The 17,751-nt window shown below is 44.1% G+C and overlaps 1 protein-coding gene across 1 annotated transcript in view; it reads left to right on the top strand.

Moving 5' to 3' along the window:
* Positions 1 to 7,678: 7,678 nt before the first annotated feature.
* Positions 7,679 to 17,751, top strand: part of GPAT2 (glycerol-3-phosphate acyltransferase 2, mitochondrial) — a 64,840-nt gene continuing 54,767 nt past the window's right edge. Inside the window, exons 1-2 of the mRNA XM_033159046.1 lie at positions 7,679 to 7,774; positions 17,074 to 17,187. Coding sequence (XP_033014937.1) covers positions 17,136 to 17,187 — 52 coding nt within the window. The 5' untranslated portion in view covers positions 7,679 to 7,774; positions 17,074 to 17,135. The remainder of the gene's footprint in view (positions 7,775 to 17,073; positions 17,188 to 17,751) is intronic.

Genomic DNA, 17,751 nt, shown 5'->3' with positions numbered 1-17,751 from the left:
TGCCTCCCTCGCCTTTCAGGTCAACTCTGGAGTCAGTAAGTTTTTAATTTGTAGTTGATGTTTGGAGATTTTGCCCCCCCCCCAAAAAAAAGCTCAACAACAAAAAAGCTCCACGAAGCTTTTGTGTTCGGATTATCAGGTGAGTTCCGCGGACCCCCAATTGCGAACCACTTGAAGGTGGAGGAAAGAAACTTTTGTTAGTGCTCAAGAGTCTCCCTTAGTCTTAAGGCGGAATGTGGGAGGAGGCAGCAGATAGGAAGGTGAGGCTCTTTTTAGCTTCTGTGCAGGTACTGGGCTACTGGGAACCAGAAACACAACGATGCCTGATTCCTCATCTCTGGAAACAAAACAAAAAACTGGCTGTTACTCTGAGTCTGGTCTGTCTCCACCCCTGGTCAAAACTCAGTCCTTGAAAAGTAAAAAGAAACAAGGCAGTCTTAGCATGGTTTAACAATGGCTGAAAATAATTTTAGGTGCTGTACTAGGTATATAAAAAAAGCCAAATTAGGTAACTTTACCTGGCAGCTGGAGGGAATGTTCTGAGAGAGAGAGTTAGAGAGGGGGGAAGGAAAAATAGTCCCATCTTCAGGTGGCATAAGATCCTTTCCCTTCAATTTAGACGCTTTCTGTTGAGTGGCTAAATTCATTATTTTCCAAAACATACAAAAAGTATAAACACCTGAAGATGGGATGTTGGAATGTCTGTAGCTTTCTCTCACATTCCATTTTAAGACTGTCTAGATGCAGACTCCAGATGTTGCCATATGCCAAAATTTTATTTTGCACCTGCTGCTTTATTTACCAGCTGGCCTGATGAAGAGTTCTGGAGAACGCAAACACAGTTTTGTGATATTTTTGTTTTCCTAATGAAGATATTGCTCTAATATCGTTTTTGGATCCCCCCCCCCTTGGGGCGAACATGGCTGCTTTTTTACTTTTGATGTGATGAAAGTAAGTACAAGCTTATTAATAAGCACAATCCGTTGCTGTTTACATGGATGGGCCTTAAAATGTGCTTACCTTTGACTGGTTCACCGTTTTCTGGTTTGAGGCCTGGAAGGGGTTGGTTGCAGATGATACCAAATATATTTCCGTATTGCCATATAAACCCATTGGTTTATATGGTTGGTCCCCTTGACATTCTTGATTTTAATGGGTAGACAAGACCTCTTTTGAGCAGGGACAGCCTGCTCTCTATTCAAAGGAAGAGGCCTCTAAAGGTTGTTAAAAATGCATCAGGTAGGAAGTTTTGAAACCCCAGAGTCTTAAATATTCCAAACAATATAGATTTTTGAAGCAGCTACTGGAATAGGTGAGGCATTGGACAAAACTGGAATCCTTAACAAGGAAGATCAATGGGATGGTAATGAGAAGGCCTTCCTGGCTGTCTGCAAGGCATCCTTTGTGTTGCCCCTTAAGAGACAAAAAAATGGTTTCAGGAGGAGATGATGGTACTTCCTCTGCCCCCACCCTCCGCAAGGGTGGGAGGAGGGTCATGTTTAATTTCAGCTCTTTCGACATTTAATGTTTTGAGGCAGCGATAGAATAGAGTTAAAGTAACAATAGAAATGGCAAAGAGCATGTGAAAGAACTAGAAAGAGCTGAGGATTTTGGAATGTCCCCGTTAACTTGAATGTGATTTAATATTTGTATTCTGCTTTTCCAACAACAAATGTTGATCTCAAAGCAGCTCACGGTAAGAACAATAGCATTAAAAAAATAACAAACATTGCAATCACTGCAATACATATCAAAATCACAGTAGCATATAGAGCAATAAACAAACAAATCCATCATGATAATTAATACAATATAAACTCTCAGTGGTTCGAAATAGCTGTTGAGTTTCCCAGGCAGCAGGATCTTTCATAGCTTTTAGCTTTGACTCCTTTTTTTACCTTCAAAGAGAGAAATTGATAACTTCTGTGTTATTCCTTCCAAGCATATAGCGCATGCATGCATGCGTGTGTGTGTAAGTGGGGTTGTGCCTTTGGCTTTGCCACTAATGCTTCACCTTTGGTTTCTTGTCTGAAAAGAGAGTCTGCATGCATTCAGTTTTGTATGGGGGGGGCAGCCTTTGCCAACCCAGTGCCATCTGGGTACTCTGCTGGCTGGGTTTGATGAGAGCTGTAATCCCACAACATCTGGAGGCTACTAGGTTGGTGAAGTCTGGTGGTGGTGGGCCTTCCATTGCATTGCAGAGGCTTCCCTTACAGTCCATTAAATGTAGTGGCCCCCAAAGCTATCTCCTTGTCTTCCTCCAGAAGTTCACTGTGTACAGGGTGGGTGGAGGGGAAGGGAACAAGTGAAGTGGGCTTATGAACTCTTCAATTTTCAGTTGAGCAAGAAGAGAAATGTTTTCCCTGTCCCATTTCTACAGTAGAAGGAGATGATAGCATAAGAATGCTTAGCCATGATCGCAGCTTTGTGTGGGAAAGCATAAGAGGTCAGAATTCATGTTGGTACTTGTGAAGAACAAAGAGCTTTTCAATTTTAGTCTCTCAGCAAATGCGGCTTCAAGAAAGAAGGTGTCACACAGCAAGGTGACTTCATTCAGAATGATGCGTCGTCCTGCTGTGTAGATCCGACCTGATTTGCACATAATGCTAAGTCCAAGCATGGCTTAACACAAACAAGCACATTTTCAGCTTCCCAGACAGAGATTGTGGCCACAGTGTTCCTGTCACAGTGCATACTGCCATTGTGCTGTAACGTAATGTTACATCTGGACCTGAGCTTGTGGTTTGTCTTACTGCAGACAAACCACAAGCTCCAGGAGTCCCTTTCTATGCTATGGGAAGTGGGGAACTTTGGAAATAATTTAGAAGGGGATATTTTAAAGAACTTTAAATCTTTAAAAGCTTTACTTTGCTGCATGTTTTGTAACTTTAAATATCTGCTGGGGCTTTCTTGCCCCACACCTGGATCAAGGTATCCAGGGAATTCTCCTTTTATTCTTTACCCCAAATACCAAAATATCATAGGGACATGGAAGCTATTGACTGATTGATTGATTAATTGATTGTGTTAGTGTTAGGAAAAAAGAAGAGGTTGTAGGCAGAGACTACCCTTCTGAGCAATAGCTGATAATAGTTGAGACTCTGATATTATAATTTGAAATTGGTAGTTTGGCCACGCTGTCTAAAAGACGTTGAAAGTCTTTTTTTGAGGGAAGGCAGGACTTGCTTTCTCATTTTAACAGTCCTGGGACAGCAAACTCTGAAGCTTGACTGCGTTTATTACATCTTTCTGTGGCCTTTTATCTGGAAAAGTTTAGTTGGCATACATGGGGAGAGTGTGCTAATCCCATTTTATGATGCCCACATCCTTCTGAAGTGGGCTAGTAACAGCCAAGGAAGGCTACCTAGTTTCCTTGATGGGTGACTGAAGATTTCAACTCAGAACCTCCCATTCTTATCTAGACCTTTTCTGCTATACCACGCTGATACTTGCATTTTTTAAAAATAGCAATTTGTATTTTTTTTTAAAAAAGGCAAGGCTACGAATAATAAATAACAGGCATGTGAGAATATTCTCCAGAATTACAACAAAACACAAGTAAAAATAAATAAGATATAAAACAAATGATGGCATTTGCCGTAGTCTGATTATTTTTGTTCTCTTCAGAAGTGCACTTTCAAATCTTGATTCCTGCTTCACAGTGAAAAGGGTTGTAGTGACTTCTTCCCCAGAATTCATAGAGCCTGGCTTGGATTGTCTCTTTCATTTAAAAAGTTTAATTTCTTGAAACAGTAATCCAGGTTTTTTCAGGACATGTCTCTTGGTTACATCAGTGAGCACAGGAACATCTGGTATGCAGGTGATCAGCTTAGAATGTATTACGACTGTTCTACACAATCATCCCCCTTGGGTTAGGAAAAAGATTTTGGAGTGGTCAGTGGGCAAGGAAGCTGTATTTGATGTGCATGGAACAGACTCTAGAGACTATCTGAACATGGAGCAGATTTGAGAAAATTTTGTATTTGACAAAGGCTTGGGAGAATACTGTTATGCTGATAGGCACAGAGTGTACTTTCTGCTTGTCTCCCACATTATGCCAGAAGAATAGTTGGTTGCATTTTGATAGAGGATACAAATTGATGGACTTTTTAAAAAATTGCTTTAAAAAAGCAACTACTTAAGACTTTCCCCATATTAATATTTGCCTTCCAAGATCTTTCAGTTTCTAGTGTTTTGTACCGTGCTTAATTGCAATACACATTAAGTAAAAATAAAACAAACAAATCCAGATTTATTGTGGCTTCCATTTTAGCGAGCTACAACTTGCTTCATGCAGCCATTAATAACAGATACCACTAAAAGAGTGGACAGGTGACCCATACCTTGGTAAAATTGAGACTCAATTACTGTAACCTGCTGCATGTTTGCCTACTGTAACTGTGGTTTGGAAGCTGCAGCTAGTACAGAATTCTGTGGCTATGTTAAGTAGTGTATCTGTACCTGCATACATGCAACACATTTGGTTACTAGCCCAGGTTTAAGGTCCTAGCCATTTGGGACCAGGTTACCCAAGAATGACTTCTACTGTACAGACTTGCACAGTGACTGAGATCATAATTGGGGGCATGCCTGGTTGTGTCACTGCCTGTAGATAACATATCTTGCAACAGCCAGGAGTACAGCATTTTCTGTGGTGGCCTTCATACTCTGGAATGGCCTCCCCCAGAAATAAGGGAATCACAACTTTAATGCAACTTTGGCACAAGCTAAAAACTTTTGTGCTCACTTTGGCATTTGCAGCCTTTTAATGCAAGCCGCTGTAGAACTTCCTGCCTGCTTGATTGAACCTGATTTTAATTATATTCTTATATGCAAGGAAATGCCAGCTAGAGTGTGTGTGTGTGTGTGTGTGCGCGCTGCTCTTCCTCCAGCATGTAGGGGGGATGCAAAGCAAAACTCAAGTGAGAGCAGCTGACCTTGAAGACTAAAGATGGTAGGACTCTGTAGCATACTAGATCCACCAACCGATACTGAAAGCAGGACTGACTGCAGGGAAAGTGGGGAACTGACTTATCTGATATGCAGATTGAAGTTGGCTCCCTGAATACAGGGACAGGATTTTGAGGGGTTCTGTAACTAAAAAGGGGCAGATGAACTGATTAGTTGATAAAGGTAGGTCCTCCATGATGGGAATCATAGAATCTTAAGAGTTGGAAGCGACCCAAGGGTCATCTAGTTCAACCCCCTGCAATGCAGGAATCCCAGCTAAAGCATCCATGACAGATAGCCATCCAACCTCTGCTTAAAAACCTCCAAGGAAGGAGAGTCCACCACCTCTTGTGGCAGTCTGTTCTACTACCAAACAGCTCTTACTGTCAGAAAGTTTTCCTGAATGTTTAGTTGGAATCTCCTTTCTTGTAACTTGAAGCTCAGGTCTTCCCCTCCAGAGCAGGAGAAAACAAGCTTCCTCCCTCTTCCATGTGGCAGCCCTTGAGAGACAGTGGTACCTCTGGTTGCAAATGGGATCCGTTCTGGAAGCCCTTTCGCAAAATGAAAAGAGCACAACCTGAAGCGCCGAATCTGCACATGTGCGCGGCGTGATTTGGTGCTTCTGTGCATGCGCAAACCACCGAACCCGGAAGTAACCCATTCCGGTACTTCCGGGTTTAGCGCATTCGTATCCCGTGACGAACGCAACCCGCAGCGAACGCAACCAGAGGTATGACTGCATTGAAAATGGTTATCATATCTCCTCTCAGTCTCCTTTTTTTCTAGGCCAGTGTTTTTCAACCACTGTTCCGTGGCACACTAGTGTGCCGCGAGATGTTGCCTGGTGTACCGTGGGAAAATTACTTTATATATAGTCAATATAGGCACAGAGTTAAATTTTTTAACATTTTCTAATGGTGGTGTGCCTCGTGATTTTTTTCATGAAACAAGTGTGCCTTTGCCCAAAAAAGGTTGAAAAACACTGTTCTAGGCTAAACATACGCAGCTCCTTCAACCACTCTTCATAAGGCTTGGTTTCCAATTGATCATCTTGGTTGCCCTCCTCTGCACACTTTCTAGCTTGTCAACATCCTTCTTAAATTGTGGGCTGGGCTTTGCGGGGTGGTGAATGCTTCCCTCTGCGAGGGAGTCTTCCCAGACCCGCTGAAAGAGCCAGTCATTAAACCGCTTCAAAAAACAAACAAACATCTTTAGACCCAGCCAATATGGCCAACTATCGCCCAGTCTCAAATCTACCATTCCTGGGCAAGGTGATTGAGAGGATGGTTGCTGAACAACTCCAAGCACGGCTGGAGGATGCGGACCATTTGGATCCCTTCCAATCGGGATTCAGGCCTCATCATGGGACTGAAACTGCCTTGGTCGCGCTGGTTGATGATCTCCGGCAGGCTAGGGTGAGAGCTGTTTCCTAGTTCTGCTGGATCTCTCAGCAGCCTTTGACACCATCGACCATAACATCCTTCTAGACTGTCTAGAGGGGTTGGGAGCTGGGTGCACTGTTATACAGTGGTTCCGCTCCTTCCTCCTGGGCCGTGTTCAGAAAGTGGTGGTGGTGGGATGAATGTTCAGACCCCTGGGCTCTCATTGTGGGGTGCCTCAGGGTTCTGTCCTCTCCCCCATGCTTTTTAATATCTATATGAAGTCGCTGGGAGAGATCATCAGGGGGTTTGGGCTGGGTGTTCATCAGTATGTGGATGATACCCAGTTCTACCTCTCTTTCAAATCAGAACCAGTGAAGGCGGTGAAGGTCCTGTGTGAGTGCCTAGAGGCGGTTGGAGGATGGATGGCGGCTAACAGACTGAGGTTGAATCCTGACAAGACAGAAGTACTGTTTTGGGGGGACGGGGGGCGGGCAGGTGTGGGGGACTCCCTGGTCCTGAATGGGGTAACTGTGCCCCTGAAGGACCAAGCGCGCAGCCTGGGAGTCATTTTGGACTAACAGCTGTCCATGGAGGTGCAGGTTAATTCTGTGTCCAGGGCGGCTGTCTACCATCTCTATCTGGTACACATGCTGAGACGCTACCTGTCCGCAGGCTGTTTCACCAGAGTGGTGCATGCTCTGGTTATCTCCCACTTGGACTACTGCAATACACTCTACGTGGGGCTACCTTTGAAGGTGACCCAGAAACTGCAATTAATCCAGAATGCAGCAGCTAGACTGGTGACTGGGAGCGGCCGCCAGGACCACAAAACACCAGTCCTGAGAGATCTACATTGGCTCCCAGTACGTTTCCGAGCACAATTCAAAGTGTTGGTGCTGACCTTTAAAGCCCTAAATGGCCGCGGTCCAGTATACCTGAAGGAGCGTCTCCACCCCCATCATTCAGCCCGGACACTGAGATCCAGCGCCGAGGGCCTTCTGGCGGTTCCCTCACTGCAAGAAGCAAAGCTACAGGGAACCAGACAGAGGGCCTTCTCGGTAGTGGCGCCCGCCTTGTGGAATGCCCTCCCATTAGAGGTCAAAGAGATAAACAACTACTGTACCTGACATTTAGAAAATACCTGTTCAGGGAAGTTTTTAATCTGTGATATTTTAATGTATTTTAATATTTGTTGGAAGCCGCCCAGAGTGGCTGGGGAGACCCAGCCAGATGGGCGGGGTACATATAATAAATTATTATTATTATATACTCCAGGTGTGGTCTGACCCAGGCAGAATACACTAGACTTCTGTTGATGTAGAAGAGTCCTGGACTTTTTTTCTGGATGAATGAAGGGCTCACCAGAAGTCCTCCGTGACTGATAAGGGGGTTTGGGGGCCCTGCAAGCACATTGGTCCTAAAACAAAACTGAGAGGAAAGCAACATTTTATTTTATTTTATTTTATTTTACCTCTGCACACTGCCTTGGAATGTCTGCATAAGAGGAGATACATAAATATCTTAATAGCAGCAGTGAATACTTTGCTTAGCATGTGGATACGTAGAGAATTCCTCATTATTTTATTCTTTGACTATTCCCAACTAGTTTTTGTAGTTGCTGCCCAGAGGAATGGTAATGCAGTACATGCAGATATGGAAGATAAAATAGGTAGCCTGTGAATATGGAATCAGGAAAATTTTCCATTTTCCAAGACATGCACCAAATTCTGTACCCTGCATTTTAAACTAGTAGCTGAGAGAGTTAAGAATAGTTGTGGTCCTCTCTTCGTAGGCTGCTAACGAAATGCAGGTTTCTCATGATTTGAGTTTCTCCTCCTCAGAAGCTGTTGTGTAAAATACTGGTACCTGCAGCCTGTTCTTCTGTGACTGAATATAGAGACCTGAGTGGGAGAAAGAAAACACTGCAGACAGGATTTTAGCTTTATGTGAGCAAAAAGGGCGAACTAAGGAATGCTGCTGTTGCAGGTTTATGCAAACAGGTAGCACGTTTTCTGGACATGGATGCATATTAACTTATACTGCAACCTGGCAAAATTTTAGTGTGTGCTGAAAAAATTATTTTTCAAGTGCTGTGATTGTAGCTGGAAGTATGTTTTAAATAAATAAAGAAATTCAGTTTTAGCTCTAAACAACTATTGATTGTTTTGCTAAATATAAATTATTTGGAACAATGCTTTTAAAATAACCTACTTTAAAATGTATTAAGCAGTTTTAAAACACGTTTAAGTACACTTCTAAGACTTCCCATCATTGAGAAACACTATTTTTGCTTCCTAACTACAGTCCTTTGCCTATGGAAAATTCTGGATTTCTAGCAAGCAGGCAGAGCTTTCCAAACTTTTCATGTTGATGACACACTTTTTAGACATTCATCATTTTGCGACACAGTAATTCAGTTTTACTAGCAAACCAGAGATTAAACTAACCCCTTACACACTACAGCTGACACACTAGTGTGTCGCAACACAGAAAGCTCTGAAGTAAGGAAACTTGCTTGGTATCCTTGTGTGTGTACAGAGAGATCCAAATGAAGAAGTAAGTTGTTGTTGTTGTTGTTGTTATGGTTAATGCAGTGCATGTGGTCTGTGTGACTAAAAGTTTTGCGTTATTCATATTGGATGCATCAACACTCTTATTTAGTTGCAGATCAGCCTGTTTTAATTGTTAGAGCAACCAGGTAGTGTACATGGTTCCTCAGGAAACAAACAGATTTCAAAATGGCAAATGTGATTTAAATTGATTTTTTTTGCTTGGTGAAATGCAGCACAGTCCTGCGTATGTTTACTCATTAGTAAATCCCATTAAGGGAAATGAAACTTAATCCCAGAGATGATAGCCTTGCATCATATTTTGGTTAAATAAAGGCACTCTTGTGTCAGAGGCAGGGATGTCCTTTGTAATCTGCTTGGCCATGTTACATTTCTCCTCATAGTTGTGACACCAGTCCTCTCTCTCTCTCTCACACACACACAGAGAGAGAGAGAGAGAGAGAGAGAGAGAGAGAGAAGTGTGTTGACTCTTAATTCATTGGACACTTTTCAAGAGGTTGGAAAATGTCAGGGATTCTTGAGCTGTGATTCCTGCATTGCAGGGGGTTGAATTATCCCAAAATTAAGGGCCTGTGGATGGAGATTTCTGAAAGTATGGACTAGAGGCTTAGAGCAGAGAAGAAGCAGGGCCTCAGGAGGCCTGTAGAGGCCTGAAGGGAGAGGAGTGCCATCACTATAGAAACGGTAGAGAAATTTGTGAGGTTGATACTGCTGGAAATCTTGTAAATGTGAGTTTCTCTAGAAGGCTTCACTTGAGGCCATCATGTGTTGAATTACTGGCCACATAAACTAAACATGTTTTTATTTTATTACCATTTGGTTGCCTGCTTTTCATGAAAGAATGTTCCCCAAGTGGGGAACATTACCAGCAATACACAGGAAAATGATATAGTCATTTTCAGTCAGTGTGGATGTATGCACCATAGATAAGGGTCCATCTGCACAGGATCTGAATGCGCCACCCCAAACAAATAGATAAGGATTCAGGCTTGCTTTAATTTTGGTGTGAACTGTGCATTGTGGCTGCACTGCCCAGCATTGCCAGGGCATCTCCAGAAAGTATGAGAGAGTATGCTGGATATCTAGAAATGGGGCCATGGGGGTAGCACCCCTTTAAGTTTGAGTGTTGGGGGAGACAGATCTCCCTGGTGTCAGGACTTCCTGAGCTAAGAAACACGGCAGCTGTGTTTTTCCTCAGCACTTTCTGAAGGAGAATCACAGAATCATGGAAGTGGCTGTGAGCGAAAGGGAAGGGGCAAAGGAACAGGTTTGAGTTTTTTCATCCACTTTGCCCTATGTAAGAGTACTGTTCTGAAACGAGACTCTTGAGGCTTTGGTAAGAAGAAGAAGAAGAGTTTGGATTTGATATCCCGCTTTATCACTACCCAAAGGAGTATAAGAAAGATTTGAAATCATTTAAGGTAGCAACAGTCCTGAGGGTCTTCATTGCAAATGGGCCATTGAGATAATCACAAACATGTTATTGGCAAGAGGCTTGGTGTGTGTTTGTGTGTGTTTGTGTGTGTGTGATTTAGGATAATTTCTTAGGAAAAGGGAAATCTGGTTTAAAGAAAAAAATCAGGGCTGTCATTTTGATGGCAACTACTGATTGGCGTTGGTCCCCCCCCCCCAAAAAAGCTCAACAACTCTGGGCAATCGTCCCCAAAAAGAAGCTCAACAACATTGGGCAATGTCCCCCCCCCCATTTTTTGTTCAAATTCAAATTTTATTGCGGCTATAAGCCCATAAAAACATAAAATATGTAATATATGACATAAAGTTACAGCAAACCATAGACCCTGGAGTCATAGGGAAACAAACCACAGCACAAATACAAGTTTTAAAATTGCAACCAGGGAGCAGAAAACAAAAAAATTAGAAGTCGTGTAGTTGGCCACAGCGCCTTTTTTGAGATATGACAGAGTTTAGAAACCTTGCCACCTGCAAGGTTGTATAGGAGTCATTGTCTTGCAGGAGTAAGGCAAGGTGTGACTCAGCTGGTGCACCTGTAAGTTTCTGAGTTATTGGTCTTAGTAATTTTGCCCGAGCCTCACTATGCAGGGAACAGATAAAGATTATATGATGGAGAGATTCCGTTGACTTTTTATCACAATCACAGAAGGCGGAAACTAGGCCCTTGGAAAATCTATGTCTCAGGACATTAGAAGGAAAAACATTAAACCTCGCTTTGGTGAAAGCGAATCGGTGCCCAGCAGTGGAGAGGGAGGATAGGTATAGAGGGACATGATGTATTGGAGTAACTCCAAAATTCCGAGGCGAGCAGACACCCCCACCCAGCATATGATTACGCTGCAGCTCCAAATCGTCCAGTCTTTGTTTGATTAATCTTTTTGCCGAAGCAGGGTCTAATTTAAGCGAATCTGAAGGAGAGATTCCAAAAGACAGAAGTTTGGCGTGGATTTTCCCAGTCCAAGGGTTTGCAAATTCGTCACGCCAAAGACATTGGACGAGATAATGGCTGGGTAATCTATGCCAAAGAGTTAACCAGTAGGTGAATATTCGTTTCCATAAGAGAGTCTCTAGTGAAGGAATCTTCAATTCTAGTCGTATAGCTGCATTACTAACACACGTAGGGAGTTTTAAGAGCCGGCGAAGAAACTGATTTTGCAGCACCTCCAGCGGGGCCGGATTTACCAGAGCTGCCCAAAGCGGAGCAGCATAAGTAAGAGTGGTAATAACTTTTGCGTTGTACACCTTTAAAGCCGAGGGCACGTGTAGGGCTCCGTCTGAGAAAAGAACTGGAGAAGTGCATGCGATAGAGTTTTGCCCTTGTTAAGTAGATGTAGAACTTGGGATTTCCAGCTCAGGTTGTATTGGAAAACAATCCCTAGATATTGGAACTTAAAAACTTGATCTATTTTTACTCCACCAAGCTTCCACTGAAAAAGTTTCCGACTTCTAGAGAAGACTACAACTTTTGATTTTGAGTGGTTGATGGACAATTGGTTAGATTGACAGTAAGCAGTAAAGATCTTTAACGCCCTACATAGCCCAACCCTTGAGTAAGAAAGGATCACCGCATCATCTGCGTATAAAAGCAGCGGACAACGGTAGTTTGCGATGCGGGGGGCGTGAATGTAAGCGTGCGACTCGTTTAGAGGCTCTCTCATATCACTGACAAACAGGTTGAAAAGGTAAGGTGCTAATATACAACCTTGTCGGACTCCTTTATTTATTGGGACCGCATTTGTAAGGTCACCACCCCATTTTTTGTTGTGGTCCCCCCAAAATAGGGGTCGTCTCATACATGGGGGCATGTTATACACTGAAAAATACGGTACATCATGTGGATGGTGCTGTGCACGGAGGAGCAGCAATCTTCCATAAATGCCCCCTGAGATACTTTGAATGACAAAGCTTAGTCCCCCTTCACAGGGAAATCTGGGAATTGTAGCTCTGTGAGGGGAATAAGGCGTCTCATAACAACTCTTAGCACTCTTAACAAACTACAGCTCCCAGGATCCTTTGGGGGAAGCCATGACAGTGCTTTAATGTATGGGGTGAATGTGGCCTTGGTGGGAATTTGGCACTGTTTCCAGGCGGTGGCTCTCCCAGCTACAGCCTGGTCTGATGTTGGTGCAATTTCAGGGGCCTGGTTCACATGCATGTACATCTCACTCAATGAGCACAGCATCCACTGCAAATGGACCACTGAGGACACAACTTCCATTGAATGGCAGGCTGTGCATGCACTTGGGTGTCAGTTGTGCAGAGTAATCCATGGTGCACGAACATGTGTGAACATTTGGGTAGTCAGAGAATTGCTGGTTTTGGGTGCCTGTGTGTGCTGGCAGGTGGATGGGTGTGCGTCTGCATGTCCCCCCCCCCCCCGAGTATAGTATATTCAAGGGCGCTTGGTTTGAGCTGCTGTTTCCTTTTAAGGGACTGGCTTGTCTCTTTGAGCCGGAGGAGGGTGTGGGAGGGAAAAGTCAATTGTAATGATATTGGAGCTGTATTACAAAGAGAATAAATTCTTCTCCCCGAGGGCTTTGGCTGATGGTCCCCCCCCTTCCACTTTCTTCTCTCTTTCTCTCCCCCCACCCCCTTTGTGCTGGATACAGCTGTAGAACAATTGATTTCTCAGGCAAGGAGTTAAACCTTGCACTTTGAAATGCCTCAAGTTGTGAGAGGAGTTTTCTTCTTGCTGAGGCTGCCATGAGAACAGTTCAGAGGGGTAGCAAGAGGCCTTGCCCTCTTCTTTTGACTTAACTCTGGCTTCTGTTGCCTCTGGGTGGTAAATATAGGGGATTGCACCAATACATTCCATTGCTTGCTTGCTTTGTGTGTGTGTGTGTGTATGGGAAACGCTAATGGTGTGTAGGTGGCACTGTGCAAGTAGTTGCCCGCAGCAACTTTTCTCCTTCTAACAAATAATACTGTGGCCTCCTCTGCTCTCTTACAGATTTACACAGCAAATGTAAAACAGGGGTAGGCAGATTAATATAAAGGGGTATGTGGGTGGGTGCAATGGAACATTTTTCTTTCCCAAAGCTGGAATAAAAGTGGCCCACCAACAGATCACAATTTCTGGTGGGTCACCCAGGGCCTGTGTGTTGCTGGGGTCCTTGCACAGAATCAATGCCTTAATTGTAGTGGGATCCTGACAATGCACTCTTGCATTGTACATTTAAAAACTGATTAGTAGACCATGGGTTCTCTTTTTTTTATCTTAAAAAGGCGCAAGTCAGGCCAGCCCTGCTGGTAGATCTCTATTGTAGAACTGGTATTGGAGGTAAAAGCTTTTAGGGCCCCTCCAAACCTTTTAAATATGCATTTGTGGTGTTTTGTGCTCATGATGGTATTGGGCAGCTTATATGTGACCCCAGCTTCCAATACTGTTTGCAGTTCTGGGGTGGACATACTGCTTTGCTTCTGATTGGTGACTGTCCAATAACGTCCTGCTGAAATCCTGTAACAACTTGTACTGCAAATGTTCTGGAGAGCTTGGTCCCATATTTCTTGTACTATACTGCAAGAGGGCCCCTCCTTCATTTCCTTAGGGTCTTGCGAAAGAACAGTGTTAGACAACAACTAATGATTTCCTTCTATCGGTCCATGATAGAAAGTGTTCTTTCATATTGTATGGTACACTGGTTTGACAGCCATGGACAGTAAGTCCCTACAGAGGGTGGTGAAGACAGCACAAGACATCATGGGCTGTCCCCTGAGTCTGCTAGATGTTATCGCAGAAGACCATTGCCTCAGAAGAGCAAGGAACATTCTCAGGGATAACTCACACCCTGGCCAGTACCTTTTTCATCTCCTGCCCTTGGGCAGGAGATATAGTAGCATGATAAGCTGAACCAACAGGTTAAAGAACAGTTTTCTGCCTGTGGGCCGTGAGGCTGCTGAATGGAAGACAGCAACATTGCAGCTGATGTTTGGGGTCGGTGGTTGTACGACAGCATATAGAGTGTAACAAGGACTGAGAGATTGGGGGTGGGGCTCGTTTAATCTCACTGTAAACATGTGGTAAAGTGACAATAAAGTATTTCTATTTCTATTCTGACAGTAAGAACAGTAACTTGGGTGTGGAAGCATGGCAGAAGAACTAGTAAGCTGGAATGATGTGTGGACAGTTCAGTACCACTAATGCACTATAATTGCACCAATGACATGTTGCAGAATATGCCTGCCAACCCTTCTTGCTAATTTGAAGAGGCCCCAACATTTTTCATGTAGTGGCTTCTCTTCCATACAATGTTGACTGGGCTGTGACATGGGGGTGGTACGATGCCCAGGACTTCACCTGAGTAGCCAAACAGCTCCTGGTGTGGCTGGGGTGGGAGAGGTAGCTTGCTGTGGAGATAATATGTATGCTTGGTGGATTTTCCAGTATGGTCAAGGCCTCTCTCTAATTTTCTAGTCTTATAGGCTGTGATCTGATTGACACTCACATCAACTCTGTTTTACTATCTTCTCCCTTTACACCTCTGTTGGGTCATTTCCCCCTTGGAATCCTAAGATATTTTTTTTTGTTCAGCTGATTCTTATACCTGATTCTGCTTGATTTAATCTCATGACCGTGTTGTCTATCTCATATGAACCCAGGAACACAGAAGAGAGTTTTCAGCTATCTTTGACCAAGCCTCTAGCCGAGCCATGGCTCTGGCTTATGAAGGCTTGCCTGGATATACCGGTACCCTTCAGAGTGAGAGCACTTTACGACACCAGAGAAATGTACATGAGTCTCCCAAGTTGAACCAAAGGTTTTTGGTCTCTTGTTCTGTGCACTTGAGGTTAATGGCCCACTTAGGATAGTAGTGTGCAATCTCTGGGCCTCATTGAAGTTGGCCTACCAGGTGGTTTGGGGTAAACCCTACACTGAGCCTCACTGAGATGGCAGCACTTTTCAATTTATTTCCAAGGCTGGAATAAAGTGTGCATATAAACCTGATTGCCTGGGTTGTATGCAGTGCTTTTTTCGGGGGGGGGGGGAATGCAGGGGTATGCATACCCCTAAACATTTTGTGAATCTTTGTACTTGTGTCCATTTACTGTATTTTTCGTGATTTGAGCTATAAAATGGTGATTTTCTTGAGTCATAATCAGAGTACCCCTGAACATTTTTTTGGAAAAAAACACATTGTTTGTATGTATTGTTACATACCACCCCAATCTCCAAGCAGTGCAAGATTCCATGGGTTTCAGGCACTAACCCAGTATTTGTGTTTCCTTTTCGGAATAAAGCACAGCAGAGACTGGTGTTTTTAAGATGTATAATTTTATTTACACATATATACAACCTGTACCTAGAGGGAAGGATTGCTGAGTATCCACATCCTATGAGGGTCTGGCTTCCCCCATAAGGGCAGCACTGGATTCAGAGGATGGCAAAAAGGCCATTGTCTGTGTCTCTTTGTTTCAGCCTGTCATCCTCGGCTCATTTGGGGTTCTGCCCCTGCTTCTCCTTTTTGCTGCTAACTGACTCCAAGGACACCCCTCCAGCCTACATCATTCACACCCTAAAGCTGGCCTCTGCCTCTGCCTAGTAGCACCCAGCAAAGAAGGGGCCCTATTTCTCCTTGCCTGGTGATCTTGCCTTCTGATGGTTTCCCTGCTGGGCCATCACCAGCCTTTGTCCCCTGCTAATGGCCATCCAGCTAGCTCAGCTGAGCCAAGTTAGCACAACTAAATCCAGGGGTTTTTGTGTTGGGCAGTTTAATCAAACCTTGATTATTCGAACCTTTACTAAATCATAACACATTTAGGAGGATATAGCACCCCCCATCCCCAGCTCATAACACTATTCTTGTGCATAAACAAACAGTAAAATCTGACACAAAGAAAATCCAAGTTATGTACCTAGAAAGGTTCAATTTGTGGTGAACGCATTTTGGAAACGAACCAAATACGTTCAGTTTTCCTCATTGTGATGAATCCTACTCTGCTGGTTGCAGTGTTGGAAACTGGGATAGGAATGCTAGGAGCCATGTGGCTCCTGGGACCTAGGTTGGGGGCACAAAAACCAAATGTCTAGGCACACCGCCCCCCCAGCCTTGTTACCAGACCAGGCAGCACCGCAGAAAAAAATAAATAAAATGCTGCCAGGTGAATCGGGGTCTGCAAGGTAGCGCCATGCTACCCCGCCAAATGCCTGATTCACCCAGCAGTGCCATAGCGGGGGAGGGGGGGGAGATGTGTCTTTGGTGCTGCATCAGGTGTTTGGCGAGGGTAGTACCGCAGCAAAAGACCTGCATCTATTACTGCTGCAGACCAACTGACTGTAGCCAGGCAGTTGGAGATGCTAGACATCTCAATCCAGTTGCAAAAGACTGGTTGCCAATCGCAAAATGCAACTGGCACCTGGCTAATTTCGAATGCTGGCTGGTTGTGGAGATGGAGCAATGCAGGACGCAGAAGCTCAGAACACTGCAAATCGTGTGTGTTTGAATAGCCCACAATTAATTGCTGGTCACTTAAGGCTACAAAAGAGCTCCTCTTTTCCATATCCCCTCAAGGGCTGTGATTAAATTAAGCATAACGGCTTAAAATGAATATGGAAATCTTGACTGCCGGAATCTTGTGTGCTCGATTTCTATTAAAGAGTGTCTGCTTAAGGGAAATGCTGTTCTGCCAAATACTACTTCAAAAGCCATAAAGCTAATTTGTTTGCAGGTGGCTAGTTAAAATACTTGTTTCCTCCTCAGATGAAAACCTGGCACTTGGACTCAGAGTGGAAGCTGGGAACTGTGGTGCCCTTTTTGGGCAAATGCCGGCCATTTGTGGGCTATTGCTGCCAAAGGTGCACACCAAAGAGCTGGGTAAGAAGTTGATTTATTTCAGTTCCAAAGAGCTCAGGGTGGTGCACATGGCTCCCCCCATTCCTCATTTGATCCTCACAACCACCTGTGTGGTAGGTTAGAGAGAGAGAGAGATAGGAAATGGCCCCAGGAACTCCCAGTGAGCTTCCTGGCTGACTGGGGATCTGAACCTGGTCTCCCAGACCCTAGTGCAGTGAAATGCTGAAAAAGAAGTGTTGATTGCCAGTCATGGGTCAGTCTGCTTTTGGTTTGGCCTGCCAGCCCACATGACTTCCCTTACCTTGGGCAGCTATTGTATAGTTCGGTACTGCTTTAAGGTGGAAAATGTGCTAACAGATGGTCTCTAAGCTAGGAGTAGCAACAAAAAGGCCATGGATTTGACTCCAGCCACTGTTCAACTTGAGCTACTTAAATAGTGGGCTCTGTTCATCTGCCCATCTGCCTGTTGCCTTGTAAAACTTCCACATACACCCACATTTTTATTAGTTTCATTCCACTTATGAATCACTTTCAACAATGAAAATGGTAGCCATAAAAACACCTATGCAATGTTGTATATAAAAC

The sequence above is a fragment of the Lacerta agilis genome, chromosome 8, assembly GCF_009819535.1.
Source record: "Lacerta agilis isolate rLacAgi1 chromosome 8, rLacAgi1.pri, whole genome shotgun sequence".
NCBI lineage: Eukaryota > Metazoa > Chordata > Lepidosauria > Squamata > Lacertidae > Lacerta > Lacerta agilis.
The sequence above is the reverse complement of the archived record's forward strand: the minus strand, read 5'-3'. Positions and strand labels throughout refer to the sequence as shown.